The following is a 20,222-nucleotide window of genomic DNA, read 5'->3' as shown; positions in this document are numbered from 1 at the left end:
GTGATAGAAGGAGAGAACCAGCTCCTGCAAGTTGTCCTCAGACTTCGACACATGCACCATGGTACACAGGTTTACATGCACACATGCCTACAACATATGTGCATAAGCACACACATGAATGAATGAATAAGAATAAAAAATAAATGTGTGGTTTGATGAAATGAGGATTATTTTAGATGATGGAAATGACATGACTTGAAGGGAACATGTGTTTATGAATCATTGGAAAATAGATTCTGAAAGGCAGTTCCAGTGGGAGGACCTTGAATAGCAGTTCAGAGGTTATTTGCCTTAATTCTGCATGCTTATTCAGAAAGTTTTTTTAGTGAACAGCCAGCCAATAAACATTTTTTACTTTATAATGCTGATTTCTGTCAGGGCTGCTCAGCTCTACCATGTAGCACAAAAAGCAACTATAGATAAGATGTGATTGAGTGTGGCTGCTTCAGTGAAATATTATCAAAACATGCTGGATCATATCCGGTCCATAAGCTGTAGTGTGCCATCACCTGCTATGATTGAATGATGATGATTTTGAGATTTTTTTTTTTACATTGAACAAAGTTTATTTGAGCAAAGAAGGAATTCAACAACTAGGAAGCACCCTGGAGCAAAGGAGATTCCAGAGAGCTCTACCCAGCAATATGGAAGGCAAATTTATTTAATTTGAATTTTTAGTAATTCTTACATAAATGTATCTTAATTGAAATAAAATTACATCACTTTCCTCCATCCTTTTTCTCCCTCCTTCCTGCCCCTCCCAGCCACCCTCTCTTGAAACCCTCCCATGTCCCTCTCCCACTCTCAAGTTGATAGCTTGTTTTTCTTTTATTATCATTATTACATACATTTGTGTATGTACAAATACACACACACACACACACACACACACACACACACACACACACACACACTCACTCACACACCCTGCTGAGTCTGTGTAGTTTGGTGTGTATGCTTTCAAAGTTTACCACTCTGCACTAGAAAACCAATAATGGTGCTCATCCTTGGGAGAGGCTAATTCCCTTTCTCCCAGCAGTTTTCATTGTCTATAGTTCTTGGTCTAGGTGTGGAACCCTGAGAAAATTAACCCATGTTAACATGTTCTTTGATAATGCTATTGTTCTGATCTTGTTTATGCAGCCATTTCTAGAAGAAACTGTTTCACTGCAGATTCTGTGGTACTTTGGCTCTCAAAATCTTACAACCACCTCTTCTGTGATGTTGCCTGAGCCAAAAGTTCAGGAGCTGTGATGTAGATGTATTTACTGGGGCTAGACTCCCCATGGTCTGTTGACTTCTGCATTGTGTCCAGTTGTACTTTTCTGTGATGGTCTCCATTTGCTGTTAAATAGGCTTCGTTGCTAAGAAGTAGTAGCTACATTTATCTGTGGATATAAGAATAAGATTTAGAATATAGTGAGGAATTAATGCTGGTCTAGCAAAATAGCACTTAGTAGATTATTTTCTGAAGTCCATGACCTCACTAGCTCCAGGAAGCTAGCTAGGTTTCCACTACCACTCATGATTTCTCCAGATTTTTTTTCAATAGGAATATAATGTAATTTTTTTCTTGTTTTTAATGATTTACTAATTTTTAATAAATTTTATGTGCATTGGTGCTTTTTCTTACATGTTTCTCTGTGTGAAGGTATCAGATTCCCTGGAACTGTTACAGACAGTGGTGAGCTGCCATGTGGGTGCAGGGAATTGAACCCCAGTCCTCTGGAAAGGCAGCCAGTGCTCTTAACCACTGAGCCTCCAGCCCCATTGGAGAATGGGAAAGGGACAAGATCTCCTGAGCAAATTGGGAGCATGGTGGGAGGGGACAGGGAGCTAGGAGAATGAGAAGGGGAGAGGAGGAGTGGTGAGGAGAACATGAGGGAGCAGGACGGTTGAGTCAAGGGAAGAATAGAGGAGAGCGAGATAAGATATACCACAATAGAGGGAGACATTATAGGTTTAAAGAGAAATCAGGCACCACGGAAATGTCCGGAGATCTACAAGGATGACACCAACTAACAATCTAAAGCAACAGTGGAGAGGCTACCTTAAATGCCCTCCCCTGATAATGAGATTGATGACTAACTTATATGCCATCCTCGAGCCTTCATCCAGCAGCTGATGGAAGTAGAAGCAGAGACCCACAGCTAAACACTGAACTGAATCCAGTTGCAGAGGAGTGATGAGCAAAGGGGTGAAGATGAGGCTGGTAAAACCAATAGAAACAGCTGACCTGAACAAGGGCTAGCTCTTGGTCCCCAGAGTGATAGCTGGGAAACCAGCATAGTACTGATCCAGACCCCAGGAACGTGGGTGTCAGTGAGGAGGCTTCCGAAATGTATGGGGCCTCCTGTAGTAGATCAGTACTTTTCCCTAGTATAGGAATGGACTTTGGGAGCCCATTTCACATAGAGAGATACTCCCTGAGCCTAGACACACGGGGGAGGGTCTAGGCCCTATCCCAAAAGATATGACAGACTCTGAAGATCCCCACCAAGGAAGGCCTCACCCTCCAAGGGAGCAGAAAGGGTATGGGATAGGTAAGTGTTAGTGGGGGGCAGGGGAGGAGGGGAGGGAGATGGAACTGGGATTGACATGTAAAAAAATCTGGTTTCTACTTTAAATAAAAAATGGAAAAAATAAAATAAAATTTTCTATGGAAAAATAGCTTTGGCAGAAGTATGGAAAGGAGATCTGAGGGGAGGTTGGGAGCTATGGGTGAAAGGATGTGTTGTGGGATCCTGGAGCTAGTTACAAGGAAAGCTGGTAAGAGCCTCAACCAATTATAGAGCTGAGAGGATGAAGTCAAAGGATTATGGGGACAGGAAAACAGGCAGTTTTTCTAGGAGTAAGTGAAAAAGCCTGGGAAAGACAGGAGAGCCAAAGGCTTCCAGTTAACCGGGTGTGTGCTATACTTGGAATGAGGCTAATATCTTACTTGGAGAACTGAGAGTTTTGTCTATAACAAAAATTGGAATTAAATTTTGTGTGTTAACAAAGAGTTACAGAAAATTATAGATAATGAAATTTTAACAAACTTTATAATCAGTACTAATTCCATTTTTATTGTTACAACCTTACATAAATCCATGTGGTATTTTATCAGTCTATATAGTTATTTTTAGATATTCCACTGTAAAACTTTTTAATACTTAATTATGTATTGTTAGTGACTAGTATAAAATTTATATTATGAAATTAAGCTGAATAAGAAACCATATTCCACACATACAGTAAATGTAATACAATTGAATACCATATTACTTAAAAATATTCTAAATAAGTACAATAATGTTACATGAATTAATTTTAACCCTGTCTGAAATAGTTTTAGTCATCTATATCTTTATATCTCCAAAATGAGATGATTGTAAATAGTTTTGCAGTAGTTTTATTTTGTCTTGTGAGATTTGTAAAGCATGAAGCCTTTGGCTTACCATCTACTACCTCAGTGGATTCTGGGAAGCAAACTCAAGGGCTCATGCTGGTGAAGCTCTCCCCAGCCTCTATGTTTTCTTTAATAGCAGTCGCATTTTTACTGTTTGTTTATATTATTAGTGCCCATTATCTCTTCCTAAATTACAATTTCCCTGAAGATAGCAGTCTAGAACAACAGAAGACCTAATAGAAATATATAGTCTAAATATGAAGTGGAAAATGTGTTGAAAGCAGGAGTGAACTATATGCTATTGGGGTTATTTATGTTAAGCCCTACATGACAAGTTAAATCATTGCTAATAAAAAATAATAAATTTCTTAATGTGATGGTGATTTAGCAAGAAATATTAATTCTCAGATATTTTTGTGAGTGTACTTTCTTTTACAAGTGAATTTTGCTAGGTGTTCTTAGAATTACATTTGAAGGCTTTTATTAAGTGGGCATAGTTCAGTGAATGCCCTCTTGCATTTAAAAATTTTAGTGCATAGGTAATTTGGAATTTTTAAAATTGAGGGTCATATAATATTTATACATAAAATTTTGTGCTATAGGAGCTTCATACAAATCCTGAGTTTTAAAACTGACAAGTGAGGTGAATAGGGTCAAGAAATTAAATTAAGAGCATGTGACAGTAAATTAAGTAGACAAGACTCAAACACAATTATTCTTTCCACTATATCAGATTGAAATAGATTATCTATTGCCTATTTGCTTGTAACTTATAATTTTTAATGCATTTGAAATCATAGTCTTTTATGGTACTTACTAGGCCCATCTAGAAGTTCCAGAGATTATTTTTTTCTACTTCAACTTTAAAAAATGCTGATTTTTATTTTACTGAAGAAAGTAATGTATATAATATGTAAAAAAATGATATCTAAATAAAAAGAATTAAGTTTAAACCTCAATTTGAAAGCTTTCATTTAATCTGGATTATAAATATTAATATAATATACTTTGGTCAAGCATTCAAAACTTTTCATTTGTGCGCTAGCAAAATAGATTTTTGGTTTACATGTATCAGAATATAAACAATACTTGTTCATCAGCTTTTTTTCTAAAGAAATCTTTAGGTTTTCATATCATAAAGTGTATCATTTTTCCCACTGGTAAAGAGCTAAAATTTTGCCCTCCAATCTCTTCACCTTCAGTGTCCTGTTCCTAACAACAGTGCTACAATTGAACATTGGAACTGTCAAGGTTTCATACTTGAATGAGTCAATATAAACTTGTATTCTGAAGCAGCATCTTTGCTTTGGCTTTTTGTTTTCTTTTTCTTGCTTTCTTTTTTCTTTTTTTTTTTTTGTTGCATTCTTTAGGTTAATGCATTGGCATTTGATGTGTTTGCCCAGATGAAGGGGAGTGATGGTTTTAGTTCAGTGGAGAGAATTGGTGACTAATGAAGGGAGAGTCGCACAGCCTGGCTGCACAGGCCGTTCCTATCAGTGGGGATTGTACCTTCATGAAGAAAACTAAAGCATATGTGTGGTCACAACCAATCCTTGTCATCATGCCATGAAAGCCTTAGGATTTGTGATCAAAGCAATGAGCTTACCCTGAATTGTGGTATAACCTCTGTTTGAACCTATCACGTTTTTGTTTTAGGAGATGATCACTAAAGTTTGCCCATGTCACCTGCCTCTAAAACCTATCTGCCTAATTAACTGATAGAAATTAAAATTGTTGTCAGCAAGCTGAAGGAAAATGTGGACTGTAAATATATCTGTCTCCTGTCATTGTTGTTTTCTTGTCATTTCCCACTGATGTTTTAAAGAATTGCTGAACATGTGTTTTTTATCCAGAGCCGAGTGTTCTGTTCAGATGAATATAAAACATACTTCACTTTGTAAGTGTGCATTTAAAGCATCAGAAAGACATAATCTTTGACTTTGTTACTAAATTTCATCTGTCAAAGAATATAATTTTGAATGGTAATATTTGGTATTGTATCACAGCAAGGTTCTTAGGGAAATGCTGTTTTCAAAAGAGAACTGTGCTGAGATGCCTGGGTGTCGGCATCATCCTTAATAACGCTTTGGCTCTCTGGACATGTGCTCCTTTGGTTTATATTGGTGTCTTTATTAAGTTCATGTTTGTTTCATGATAAGAGGGGATTCAACTTTCATCAACTTATGGTGCTTTCCTTATCTTAAGATTATAGTATGTTTTAACTGTATATGTTCCCCTCTTAGTAATTTAATTGTGCTTATTTGATTATGTTCTTCATGCTATATGTTGAATCTTCATAATATCTCTTCAGTATAATTTCTTGGAAAGACTTGTTCTATTTAAGCTTGTGTTGTTTTTAAGTGTCCTTGATAGAACTAATTTTTTCATGGAAAAGGGTTAGTTAAGCTTTAGACCTGGGCATGTAGGTTTTCTCACACTGTACTTATTCTTTCTACTTTATTTTCAACTCTTTTTCTAAACCAATTTTTTCCTCATTGATCATTAAAAATAAATGGCGTATACATGTCAATCTTGGTATCTCTCTCTCTTTTTTTTTTGTAAAGAGATTTATTATGTATACAACATTCTGCCTTCGTGTATTCCTGCATGCCAGAAGAGGGCGCCAGATCTCATTACAAATGATTGTGAGTCACCATGTGGTTGCTGGGAATTGAACTCAGGACCTCTGGAAGAGCAGCCAGTGCTCTTAACCTCTGAGCCATCTCTCCAGCCCTCAGTATCTCTTCTTAAGACACCTTCCTTATCAGGAATGCCCTTGTCTTTTCCTCTGCTATTGTTTTAGGCTTAAATCCCATTTTTATTTATTTTTGTGTAGTGTGTGTGTGTGTGTGTGTGTGTGTGTGTGTGTGTGTGTGTGTGTGTGTGTGTGTGTGTGCATATGCACGTGTACAGGCACATATGCACGCATGTGCTCATGTATATGAGTACAGGTGCATATGTACCACAACAGACATGTAAAGACCAAAGGACAACCTCTGATGTCAATCTTGCTTTCGACATTGTTTGAATAGGACCTTTTTGTAGTTTACTACTGACTGTTTTCAGGCCTCCTGACCCAGGAGCTCTCAGAGATTCTCCTGTCTCCACCTCCATCTCTCTCTGTAGGAGCACTAGATTTATAGACACGTCCCACAGTACCAGGTTTTACATGGGGCCTGCAGCTCCATGCTGAGGTCCTCATGTTTGCACAGCAAGCACTATACTTACTGAGACACCTCCTAATCCTCAATACTATTTCCTTTTCAGTTATTCATGTAACAGATTTTTGCTCAATGCCCAATATGTTGTGGACCATATATGGACTGGAATTTATAACCAAGAACAAATTACTTAGAGTGACCTCTTCCTAGTGTCTTCTTTTTAGAGAAAAATACAAATAAATAATTATAAACAGACTGCAGAACTCTGTCTCAGGAAACTACTACAGTGCATTCTTTTACCTACAGCCCTCTGTGACTACCCTACTTTTAGGCTTCATTTTCTCCTTTGAATTCTGAATGCTGTTTGTTTTGTCTTAATAAGTGAGTTTTTTTTTTTTATACTTTTCATAGATCTTTCACTTTGATCTGTGTTGCTTTTGTTTTGTTTGGTTTTGGTTTTAGTTTTTCAAGACAGAATTTCTCTGTGTAACAGACCTGGCCATCCTGGAACTTGCTTTGTAAATCAGGCTGGCCTCAAAATCACAGACATCCTCCTGCCGCTACCTCCCAAGTGCTGGGACTAAAGGCATGCACCACCACTGCCCAGTTGATCTGTGTTTTATATGGATAGAAAACACTCTTCTCTCTCTGTTCAAACATTGACACAGTTATCTGTAAAGGTTAAAAACCAATCAGTTTTGGAATTATGTGATGTATCACCCTTTTTATCTACCCAAGGGCTAAATAATCAAGCAAAAAGAATTTACTCACCTGTAATCTAAACACTTGTGAGGTAAAGCCATGAAGTCATGAGAATAGCGATGAGGTCAGAGAGCCTGGGCTACATAGAAAATTTCAGGATAACTTGGGCTACAGTGTAAAACCTACAGTGTATCAGAAAAAGTAAAAACAAACAAAAACCCTTACTGTGTTTTATTCTTTTACTAAAAGGCAACATTCATACTACATTTCTATTCCTGCCTTTATTGAATTCTTCCTACCATTTTGTGTCCCCAAAATGTACTGCCAAATAATATATTAGTAATTCATTACTAAAATAAACAAAAAATCATAATAACCAACTGAAACACAGAAGAACCATCCTAATTTCATTCTAACCTTTATTCATATCAGGGTGGTAGCAAATTCATCCAAAATTATTAAAGTGGCAGGGCAAAGCCTTCCATCTCTTAAAGCTTGTATGAGAATCCAGGTTTAGGGAGTGCCTAGAAAATTGGCCTTTCTGCCTTCCATGCATTCAGCTTTTTAGTTGTGTTCTTAGAATATTATTTGCAGTCTTTTGGATGAAGGCATCTTTCCCTCTTATACCATGTTCTGTTCCTGCCCCTTCATGCCTTCCGTTCTCCTTCCCTACATGACTCAATGACTCACCCTCACCGTATCCTCTTCTCCTTTCTTCCCTCCAGGCTGAATAAACTGACCATATGTTTTAAGAAACATGTTTCATTAATCTTTGGGAAACTACATAACTACCTCTTTAGCTTCTGTTTCACTCCATCAATCTGTTTGGTGTGTGTGTGTGTGTGTGTGTGTGTGTGTGTGTGTGTGTGTGTGTGTGTGTGTGTGTGTAGGGGAGTATGTTCCACGGGTTCTCCCTTGCCACCTAGGGAGGTCAAACTCTGGTCTTCAGGTTTATGTGATGGGAACATTTACTGCTTAGCCATCTTGGACAGTTGCTTTTTACAGACAAAGTTTTACTATGTAGCCTAGACTGGCCCCTGTCTTACTATGTAATCCAGATAACCTTAACCTCCCGGTGACCTGTCTTTCTTCCGTCAATTTTCTAAACGCTGGAGTTACAGGCACGTGCCACCATGCTTACATTTCTTTCATTCATTCATTTATAAGATGGAACCATTAGCTCACCTTATAAAGCTGTTATGAAAGTAAAATACGGTAAAGTTTATTAGAAATCTAAGCTCTTTACTCAAACCATGCAATAAATGTTAGCTTTATACAAATATATTATTACACTTTTGTACATGAAATAGCATGCACTTGTCTTTATTTCTTATGCCAATTAGAGATTAGAGTTACAGGCAAGGCTTCCAAAGATTCCTTAAAATTTTGTGTGTGAGAGCTATCTAATTTAAGGTTAAACTTTTAAAATAAGATTCTTCTTTTAAAAGATAAATAACCATTCACTTTAGAAGTCTTTCAAGTCTAATGATCATGGAATTGTGGGGCATTTTAAGGAGGAGCTCATTCTGCCCAACATAGTTAATTATCAAGATTGTAAACAAAAGACATGCAATTCAAAGTCAAGCAGCATTCCATGTGGGCTATGAAAGTGAGAATAGCTTCATTCTTGCTGCATCTTTTTTCTCTGCTCTAGCAAGTTCATACTGACCTTGTCCAAAATCTGATGACCTCTCTATTTTACTACTGTTTGGAAATTCAGACCTGTGGTAGCTGGCCCTGAGGGGGTTTCTGAAAGACCACTGAGGCACTGACCCATGTCAAGAGTGGATTTTGGGCCTGCTCTATAGGGCCTCTGAAAAAGTTACATATGGGCTCTCTGGCCACAAAAGCCTACTGGCTGCATTTTTCTCCTTTTTAAATATTGGTTTTGCAGCCATTAAAAGTAATTTAATTAGTTTTTTATATGGATTGTTTTCTAGATTAATGATAAATTTATATCTTCTGTTAGAGTTAGTATCTTAAGAATCTTTCATGTTTTGATGTGAAAATTACTGTTTATGGGTAAAATGCAAATAATTATTCTCTTTGTTGAGACCAAAGTTTCAACTCTTATTCTATAAAGATTGTTTTCTGCTACGAACTCCATATATTACATCTTTAATATTTTGTCTTGGGCTTTTAATGTTATAGCTTGAAACTTATGTTTATATCTTGTTGGTTCTCAATTATTACTTGCTTACTTGAATTTAAGAGTTTCTTATGCTTTGAGATGTGACCTGAAAGAAAGGCTGCCGAGTATGTTCATTAAGATGCTGTGTACATTTTCCAGGTCATGACCTTCTCTCTTAACAGGAAGTTAGTGACAAAACAAAGAGAAAAATATCTACATAATTTTGTTGTTGTTGTTCCGTATAATATGAAATAATCAGACCATGTTACATGTATTTAGTCCGTATCCCATATTTTATGATGTAACATTTCTTTCATTTTTATATAGGAATTGATTCCTGAATTTTATTACCTCCCTGAGATGTTTGTCAACTTCAATAATTATAACCTTGGAGTGATGGATGATGGGACAGTGGTGTCTGATGTCGAACTTCCTCCTTGGGCCAAAACCTCAGAAGAGTTTGTTCGCATAAACAGATTGGTAAGATAGTAATCATCTGCTCTGTCATGTGTTGATGTAAAACATTAACCCTTGCCTTCCTGTATAACACTGTAGCTAATAGGAGCTGCTAAAAATAGCACAGTACTTTACTAGCTACCATGTACCTCAAAGAATTGTATTGAATTAAAAGTATAATGCTTTTTAAATCCAGAATTTAAGTTGCTTTCTATATGTTCTGGATAATTTAAAATTATAAGCAAATGGTATTGGAGAACCTGGAATTGTTTGTATTTTTAAGTATGAGCCTCCCTTGACAAGGAAGGGTTATTTTGCATTTCATGCTAGTTCATAGCACATTTTAGTAACCAAGAACATCTTCAAGTTACATCCTATACATACATAGTTTGAAAGAAAATCTCCTACCATATTTCAAGTATGAAAACTTAAAAACATAGTACTTACTGAGTTTAAAAACAGCAGATTAGTATCCTATTCTGTAATTTCCCCATTACATGTCTTTTCAGAAAATACAGTTATACTTTTTTTTTTTTTTTTTGCCTTTTAAGTTTTATAAAAGTTTGGAATGAAGGAGTATTCTCAGTATGTAAAAGTGTTGTCTTTGCCATTCTTAATATTAAAAATGCAGTTGGGTGTTATAGAGATAGCTTAGTGCTTAAGTGCTTTTATTGCAGAATACCCCAGTCTGGTTCCCAGCACCCATGCGGTGACTCACAACCATCTGTAACTCCAGTTCCAGGGATCCAATGTCCTCTTCTGACTTCCAGAGGCACCAGGCACACATATGGTGCACATACATACATGCAGGCAAATCAATCATGCAGAAAAAATATGTAAAACTAAAAAAAAAAAGTTTAAGTATAATTTAAATTAGCTAAATTTTTTTTATTTTATGATTAAGCAAAATATACTATATTTGTGTTTTCCAGGTAGCATTCCTTAATTTTTATACCAGTGATTATATTTTATCTTCCAGATCCTAGCTCTAGTCCCATTCTTACTGACATGTCATATTTTACTCATAATAAACACACTGCTGGGCAGTGAAAAGATAGACTCCAGAGATAAACCAAACTTACCAATCATGAATCAGTCACACTGTCAATCAAGGAATCCTAGGCAAGTTAGTATTCCTGAACCCTGTTTTGTTTGTTTTTCATTTATAATTTAAATTTTTTAGTACAAATTTCAATTTTGTATACATTACACCTCGGTTATTCAATGGGGTATGGTATGTTCAGAAAATAGTTATTAGTATTCATAATACATGTTATTAGTGACTGTAACACTATTTGTGATACATAAAGCATCTTTCAGATTCTCACTGTTAACTTGACTAGTATAAGAGTCCGTGAAAGAAGCTGCAGGACATGCCCCCTTAAGTATGGTGTGCCTGTGGTTGTGTTGTTCTCAGGGGCATACAGAGGTTATTCCAGGTACATTTGTACTATGTTATCTTTGTGTTTGTTCTTTTAGAGTAGATTCATTGAGCTATAATTTGCATCCTATATAAGTCAACTTTTAAAAAAAGCATACCCTTTAGTGAGCTTCAATAAATTTATACAGTATAATTTGACTACAGTGCAGCTGCAGGATGTTCCCACAATTTCAGGAAGTTTCCCTGGGCCACTCTGCACTCAGACTGCAACCCCACTCCTGTCCCCAGTCTCTCATGCATTGCACTTCTGTAGTTTTGTTTTTATAGAAATTTAAATTAATGGCATCATACAATGTGTTATCATCCTGTGCCTGGGTTCTGGCACTTTGCAAGATGTTTTTGAGATCCATCCATGTTGCTGCTCATTGCAGTAATTAATTTCTTTGTATTGCTATTGGATATTATTGGCTAGTTATGTTTAGCAATTAATTGACATTTTCAGGTTTTTTTTTTTAGTTTGGGGCTATTATGAATGTTTTTGTATATGATTTAGCATGAACATCTGTTTTTGTTCTGTTTGAGGAAATTTCTAGGAGTGGAATTTTTGCTGGGAATATGTTACCTATGTGGTCTTGTTTGTATGCATACCAATGTGTGGGGTTTTCTATGTCCTTCACAAGGCTTGATATTGTCACTATTAGGCACTTAAGATATTCTAGTAGGTACCTGTTGTAACCCTTATGACTAGTAATGTTTACCATTTCTCTCACAGACTTTGTTGGTAGTCATATGTTTTTTGTAAACTATCTCATGACTTTGATACATATCTTTACACTTAATGGTCCAAATGAGGTTATATTCCCAAACAAAGCCAAATAAAAACTCACTGCAAATCAAATGCAAGTAAGTGTAAAGATGAATATCTATGTCTTAATATAATTCATAATTACAAAAATATTTTATTTTATTCATGTGTCTTCTTAAAGAATTTAATAATTTGCTCATTCTAAAATTAGCTGTGTGCATCTGTGGTGAACAAATCTTTCTGCAGTGCAATGCATGTTGGTGCACTTTATAATTTCTTTCAACTTTCTATCAGTGACTAAATTGCTAGGGGTGTTTTACGTAGCTTTTAGCATGTTATCACATAAGGTTTTATTCCATCCTCTTTTGGTTTACCTCTTCAAGTCCACAGATTTTATGCAATGATTTTAGCTCATGAAATGCATACTACTTTGATCTGTGACCTTTTTGTGGTGCTAATCGGGTTCCTGATATCATTATACCTTACTCATTAATCATATTTCCTGCAGCCCGTCAGGCAGTCAGACAGCACAAGTCCCTGTTTCCAGCCCTCTGTTGGCAGGTTTCTGCTTTTCCAGATTATTACAGACGATACTTTGGCTTCTCATAGCCAGAGCCACATCAAGCTGTGTATTACAATTAAAGTCAGATGGTCCTCAGGTTGAACAGGGATATAGTGTTGCAGCTGTCTCTATTCTGGAACAAGCCGGCACTAAGAACAGATGATCTATAGGGCAGTGGATAATAAAAGATTCTGCAGCACTTGGTTGGTAGCTGAGGATCACAGAATCAATTAACTGGCATACTTATTTTAGAATATCCAGCATTTCTTTTTTAAGTATTTGGTTGTTCAAATAGTAGCTCAAAGGGATTGGATATTTTTAATATCATACAATTCTGTTGGTGGACCAGTAATGTTACATTTTCTACTTGTATCACCTGACTATAACTGCTGTCTTAGCTAACATTCTCCCTCAGTGCTTTGTGTAGGTAATGAAGATCTAAGTGTGGGATTGGTAGACTGGCCAAGTGATGCCCTATGTACAGAAGACAATGTTTTCCATATTGTAGGAGGAAAAGTCACATAAATTTAATCCTTTAAACAACTTGTATTCTCTTTGTTCTGAACAAATGGAATCCAGTAAAACCAAAACAATTTCAATTACATCCCTGAGATTGATCTGTTTTAACAGTATTTGGAAAGAATAACTATTCCAAATACTACTTAGAAATATAAATGTGAAACAGACTTTTATACTTTCAAATAATATAAAATGTATGGTTTAGGATGCTCAGTGCTTACCAGTAGTGGACCTGTATTATATTGTCTCCCATCTTGTCAAGTCTAAGTTGAATAAAAGACAAAAAAAACAAAAAAAAAACAAAAAAACAAAACATACCTAAAGCCCTGATGAAAAGACTGTTTCTCAAAGTTTCAGCATGGATCATTTTATTTAGCTTTTGGATATAGAGTATATTTGCACTGTAAGAACAATGACTAATGCATTTATCATGTAATTGTTTGGGTACCTATCTATGGACCAGTACTATTGCATCAGTAAGACAAAAGTAACCTTTAGAGGTTATTTCCTCTTTGATAGCTTAGTCTGTTTAGTGTTTCCAGGCCTCCAGGAGCATAACACAGGCCACATGGTGCTAGTGCAATGTCTCTAGGTTACCAGTCAGAATCACATTTGTGTATCTTCTATATCTTTTGTTTTCTTTACTACTTCCTAACAATCATGTGGCAATCAATTATTTGAGAAGTTAAAGAAAAGAAATGTTTTACTACTTCTCCAATATCATCCAAGGATGTACAAGCAAATTGAAAGGGTTATTATTTTTTATAGCTTTTTGACAGAAAATAGAAAATATAGATTTTTGTTTCTCCAGTATCCTAGTAGGGTTTTTCTTTCCTTATGTATTGCTACAATTTAAACCCATTTAACTTAAACCAGCAGAGATATTTTATTTCTGAGTAAATTAGATCAATCTTTGAGAACTTCTTTCTTTTAATAGGAAATATAGTTTTCAAGTAATGCCCGAAGTGTTGAGAGCAAGAATCACATGGCCCTGATGAGAACTATAAGGAAATAGCATTTTTAAAACCTACCTCTTGTAGACAGGTTTTTTTTTTCTATTTTTTACAATTGAAATACCAGGAGCTAACATAGTTTTCTCATATTGTTCATCTTCTAGTTGCCCTTTTATTAACACATAGATAATTACATGGATAAGAATATAAACAGCCATAGTGGCTGTAGTTTGTAATAATTTTCAGCTACAGATCCTCCATCTTAGAAAACAGGAGCACATGTATATGAAGTTGAAAAAAGAAATCTAAATTGCTATGGTTTGTTTTAGGTCCTGTTATAATTTGTTATAATTGCTTTGGAAGGTTCAGTTTTAAAAATGACTTTATAAAAATAAGCAAAAGAGATGTACCACATGATAGACTGGCACTGTTCTATAATTTACTATAAAATATTTAGTTTATCGAAGTAGGACTCCAGAACTGACTAGATGGCTCACAGATAAAAGGACTTGCCATGCAAGCTTGGTAGTCTGAGGTCTGGGACTCTGAAACCTGTGATGAAAGGAAAGCACGACTCTCAAAAGAAGTTCTCTAACCCCTCTGCTCGTTCTCTCTCTCTCTCTCTCTCTCTCTCTCTCTCTCTCTCTCTCTCTCTCTCTCAGACACACACACACACACACACACACACACACACACACACACACACACACACACACACACAATAATACATTTTTTAAAGTAGGCATACCATGTGATATTTTCTTAACTCTTTCCAAATTTGTTTAGTTCTTGGTGAAAAGCCAATCTAAACAACAAAAGATTGGGTTGCTTCTTTAGTGGGGGATAGCTGTATTGAGGTGCTAGCTCTGTTTCTTGTGTGTACTTGGGGGAAGAAGAAGAGGAGATTTTACAACTTAACCCTGATAGTCCTGCCCCTGACTTCAATAGTGTGAGGATTATGGGCTTGCACCATCATGACTGGTCAGCTTCTATTTTGTAGAACAGGACACACTGACTGTGAAAAGCATACGGTCACTGTGCCTCAAACCCTTGGGGGCAAGAACATAACTTCAGAGAGAGTTGATCAACTAGATACTCATTTATTTAAAAAAAAAAAAGCCTAGTAATTAGAGAAACATAGGGGAATTTGACTGACTGGAAGAGATGAACAGGAAACCTGGAAACAGACTAGGACATAAAGAAAGCCCGTCTGTTTATAACTGTATTTCATTTCTGTGGGGAAAAAGGAAGAACGTGAGTATTTATGGGGCCAAGATCATTATTTCATTAGTTAGCCAGGGATTCTATAAACTAGCTCCTGAGCTGACTGGAAACAACAGAATCAGAAGGTATTGTGGTCCAGGTGGCTGAACGACTCAAACCAAGGGCTGGCAAATGTTTTCTTTTGTAGATTATGAGGGAGTTTTCTACCCAGAGCTCTCAGTTTTTGCATAACTGTATTCTCTATGCATCTCTTCATGTGATTCTCTTTCTTGGTGTGTCTCTGCATTGAAACTTTCCCTTACATATCCTCAGATTTGGGATCCACATTACTGCAGTTGACATGTCTTCAGTTACTGCCCTCTTTTTGCTAAGGCCATCTAACAAGGTGCTGTGAGATTGAGACTTCAGTATATGAATTTTGAAAAGACATAGTTCAAACTGTAAGAGATAGATGAGCAGAAGTATAATTGCAAACTAATCATATGCCACAAACAAAAGCAAAAGCATACTAAAACTTTAAATGTAGAGTTGAACCTATAAACTTAGAAGATACTGCAGAAGAACTTTGTGGTCCTGAAACAGCAGAGGGTTTTTCAAGAAACAAAAATTAAAATGTGACTATTACATGAGTAACATATTCCTTCTCCACTTAGTGACACACTTTGTGAGAATTCACATGATTTCTTCTTTAAATATTTAATGGAAATCATGGGTTGCTTCTTTAGTGGGGGAGAGCTGTATTGAGGTGCTAGCTCTGTTTCTTGTGTGTATGAACTTATGTGTATGCTAAGTATGAACTTATGAAGACTTTAACTCTATCCATTTCTCTCATGAATTTAGTGATTTGTGTCTTTTTGAGAATTTGTCCATGTAGTATAAGTTGCCTAATTTATGGGTTTCCTTGTTGTGCTGTCTCTAAGGTTTGTATGATAACACCAGTGCCATGCTCTTTGGTAACTTGGATCATCTTCTTTTCTTAACCATGTTTGTTTTTTTTTTTTTCTTTTGCTTGCTTTAAGTTTGGTTTACTCTGCTAGTTGCTGAAACTGTTAAAAACCAGCAGGTGTTTTTGTTCTTTTCCAAAAGCAACTTTGATAGCTAGTACTTTTCTTTCATGTGGAGTTTCAGCAGTGGTTTGTAAACATGGATCTTGTGTTTCCATGCTGTCACTATCTCTGAACATTTTCTCATATTTCCTGTAAGCTTTCTTCTGTTTGTTTGTTTGTAAACATGTGTGTTGCTTAAATTTTCAAATATTTTTGATTTTTCAAGTTCTTCTTTGTATTTGTATTTTCAATTTCATTGCAGTTGGAGAGCATACTTTTGTCTAGCTCATGAGTTTTTATGAATCATCATATTATATGCTTGAGAAAATGAATATTCTAGTGTTTCCATGTTATTCTACAATGGTTAGTTGATCTAACTGATTTATTGTCTCCAAGTCTTCTTATATATCTCTGTGATTGTCTGATTTTGTCAATTTTTTCCAATGAGATATTGAAGTTGCCAAGTATTGACTGACTCTTATTCTGTCAGATTTTGCCTTTTATAGTATTGGGTTCTGTTCTTTTTATTCCTTGTGGCTTCTGGAATAAACCATTACAAGCCATTTAGTACTTTATAACAGCAGAAATTTATTTGTTACTGTTCCAGAGGACAGAAGTCTCAAGTCAGTATCAGATTCCTTCTAGAAGACACCGTCCCTGTGTTCATACTGCCTTCTCTTCTTCAGTTAAATTCCCACTCCACACACCCTCCCTTGACATACACATGGATATTGTTGTTATATTTAGAGCTCTTCTTATATTCCGGCACACCAGGATAATTTCCCTATACCAGAATACTCGATTTAATGGCTTTGCAAAGTCATTTCTTCATTTACATGTTCAGGGATTAGAACTGGTAACCTTTTGTGGTGAGGGGCAGTGTTTTCAGTCTCTTACAGTGCTCATAAACATTATTATATATATATATCTTACTTATTCATTTATTATGTCTATTTATTTTGAGCCAGGGTCTCACTCCTGACTGGCCTGGAACAATGTAGAGCAGGCTAGCCTTGAACACATACGATCTGCCTATATCTGCCTCCTGAGTACTGGGATTAAATATGTGTACACCACACCTTGTTTCTAGGCATTTTTTTCCATGTTATAGGCTGATGTTAGTAAGGCAACTCTAGTTCTTTAATGACTGCTGTCTGCATCATAAAACTTTTCCCTCTTTTAACTTGCATCTATGTAGGCTTTAATTCTAAAATGTGTTGTTTTTTTTTTTTTTAATAGATAGCAAATTGTTAGGTCAAATTGTTTATCCAGAACAGCCTTTTGATTGAAGTGTTTACTCTGCTCACATTTAATGCTGCTTTGTTATGGTAGAATTCATGTCTGTCACTTTCTTTAGTCTTTAGTCTTTCTGTTTTTTAATTATCTTTGCTATTAAGACATTTTTTTTAACCAATTTCTTGTTTAAAATTGGTTTCAATCTTTGGAGATTGGGTCTTGCAGTGTGTCCAGTTCAGTCTCAAACTCCCAGATTTAGATGACCCTTCTGTCTCTGCCTCCTTAGTAAATGGGCTACAGGTCTGTCACCACCACACTTGGCTATAAATTGAAAAGATCTTAGTGACCATGTTAACCTGAATCCTCTATGTCCAAAACAGAGTAATGCCTGGTACTTAAATCAGAACAGTGAATGTGTGGTAGAGATCCCTGTTTCCAGGTTGTTGAGGACACATTGTCATGTGTTTGATTTCTGTACTTTCCTGGTCTTTGGGTTGACTCTATTTCTTCTGTTCAGCGGACTGATGTAATTCATTTAGGCAGTTTTTATTTAGTCAATTCTTTCACTAAATTCTTGAAGTACCTTAATATACTGACATCAGGAAAAAGAAATGAAGCAGCATTGTGGTAGTTCGTGAAGAGAATATGAAGTTCTCTGGAGGTTAGTAGTAGAAAAGAAGTAGTGGTGGAGAGTGGGAGGAAGAGGAGCAGCCTAGAGTGTATCTACCCCTTATGCTATTAATCTTTATGTGAATTATCATGAGTGTGCTGCAGGCCCAGCTGGAAGCCATCATTCCTGCCAGGGACTGATGACAATGGCTGGAGATGAGTGAAACTCACTGGCTCCCAATGTGAGGTTCTAAGTAGAATTCACAGAGGACAGCTGGCTTCCAGTGATGATACTCTGTGGGGCCAGGAAGAGGCATCTGACCCTCCTGACCTCACTACACCTCCTCCTGGCATCTTGCCTGTCACCTGCAGCAATCTGCATGGAAAGCACTCTCCACTGTGGTTTGGTTCTGCTCTGCATGCTTTCATGCAGCTCTGAGCAGGGCTACCCAATAAATGACTGCTTACTGTGCTATTTATGTCTATTTGATTTGCCTGTAACTGCTGTATATCCAACACATTTTTTCCAGTGAAGAATTTTGTATACGCTGGCAAATTTCCTTGAGTGTGGTAACCAGAGAGTGACCTTTTCAGAAAAACACAAAGAGGATTGCCACATGCTTTGCTTTTCCAGCATGACTTCATTTTTAATGGTCTGATTCCTTTCACTCTAATTTTGAACTATCATTAGAATATGAATATTCTTCTGGGTACATATCAAAAACTTATAATGCTAGGAAACAACAACCAGTTGTGTGGATATCTTAAATATATGGAAAGAGACACCATTTTTCTCCCATTAACAGTTACTTACTCTGAATGAGTGTTAAGAACATCTTCTATACTGGGTACATAGTCCTATCTTTCTTTTTTTAAATCATATACAGTAGGAAATGTGCCAAGGTTGTAAAATGATTTGAGGGAGGCACGTGACAGATGGTCATCATGTTGGGGAACATTATCTCTGATCCTTGGGTTTGGCACTGATTGGCTCAGCAGTTTCAGTTCAGGGGTTGCTGAGTTTCCTGCTGGGTTCTGAGGTAAGCAAACTGTCATGGTGACAGGAGCCTGTGGTGGAGCCTGCTTATCTCATGGTGCCGAGAAAGCAGAGACAGGAAGGGCCCAGGGACAAAATACCTTTAGACCATGCTCCTGACGACTCCCTTCTTCATTGTAGCTTCCGCCCCTTTAATTTCTAGCATTCCCAAAATAGCACCACCCGCTAGGGCCCAAGGCTCCACATGATTCTGTGGGAGATTCATATTTAAACTGTAACAAATATGCAATTCACTTGGGTCTACTATTAACGTTTAACCACCTCCTTAGTGTGTTTTCTTCGTTCCCTCTTCCTCTTATTCATAAATACATGCATATATACATATACACATCTAGATATGCACACATATGCACTATTTTAATAAAATCCTTTAGTTGTAAGTTATGTGCTTCATGGTCCTATCCTATGCTATGATTCTCCTAGAAATAGTTATATTCCCTTAAGTGACTATTGTTATCCATTTCTTAAATATACATTGATAAAATACTTTTATCTCATCTGCTACCCATATATCAATTTCCTGAGCTGAAGCAAATAACACTTTTATAGAATTCTATAAAGTATAATTTGCTACTTTTAGATGATATACAGATTCTTAGAATATACTTTACCTGTAACCATTAGTATTAGTTTCCTTGGGTTTCCATAACAGAGTACTGCAAATTAGGTAAGTAAAGTAACAAAAATATGCAGTCTCGTGGTTCAAGACATCTGCAGAAACTTGCTTCCTGTGAAAGTCGCAGAGCAGTGTTAACTCCAGTCTTCCCATACCTCCCTCTCTATGTGTATGTATGTTTCCCTGTTCTCATTTTACAAGGACACTAGTCATGTTGGATTAGAACCTCATTTTAACTTGATTACTTTTATAAATAATCTATTTCCAAATAAGGTCACATTCTGAGTTATTAGAGGTTAAGATATCAACATATGGAGTTATGGTGGAGTGGGTATAACTCAACCTGCAGTAACCACTTATTGGCCTGTCTTCT

At 36.4% G+C, this 20,222-nt stretch overlaps 1 protein-coding gene across 6 annotated transcripts in view; it reads left to right on the top strand.

Annotated features, from left to right (window-relative positions):
• Window positions 1-20,222, top strand: part of Lrba (LPS responsive beige-like anchor protein) — a 561,457-nt gene that overhangs the window by 438,390 nt on the left and 102,845 nt on the right. For all 6 annotated transcript variants that reach the window (XM_027392996.2, XM_027392995.2, XM_027392998.1 and 3 more), the window contains one exon: window positions 9,713-9,865. In XM_027392996.2, coding sequence (XP_027248797.1) covers window positions 9,713-9,865 — 153 coding nt within the window. The remainder of the gene's footprint in view (window positions 1-9,712; window positions 9,866-20,222) is intronic.

The sequence above is a fragment of the Cricetulus griseus genome (assembly GCF_003668045.3).
Source record: "Cricetulus griseus strain 17A/GY chromosome 1 unlocalized genomic scaffold, alternate assembly CriGri-PICRH-1.0 chr1_0, whole genome shotgun sequence".
NCBI classification, from domain to species: Eukaryota; Metazoa; Chordata; class Mammalia; order Rodentia; family Cricetidae; genus Cricetulus; species Cricetulus griseus.
This window is presented reverse-complemented; position numbering and strand designations above follow the sequence as displayed.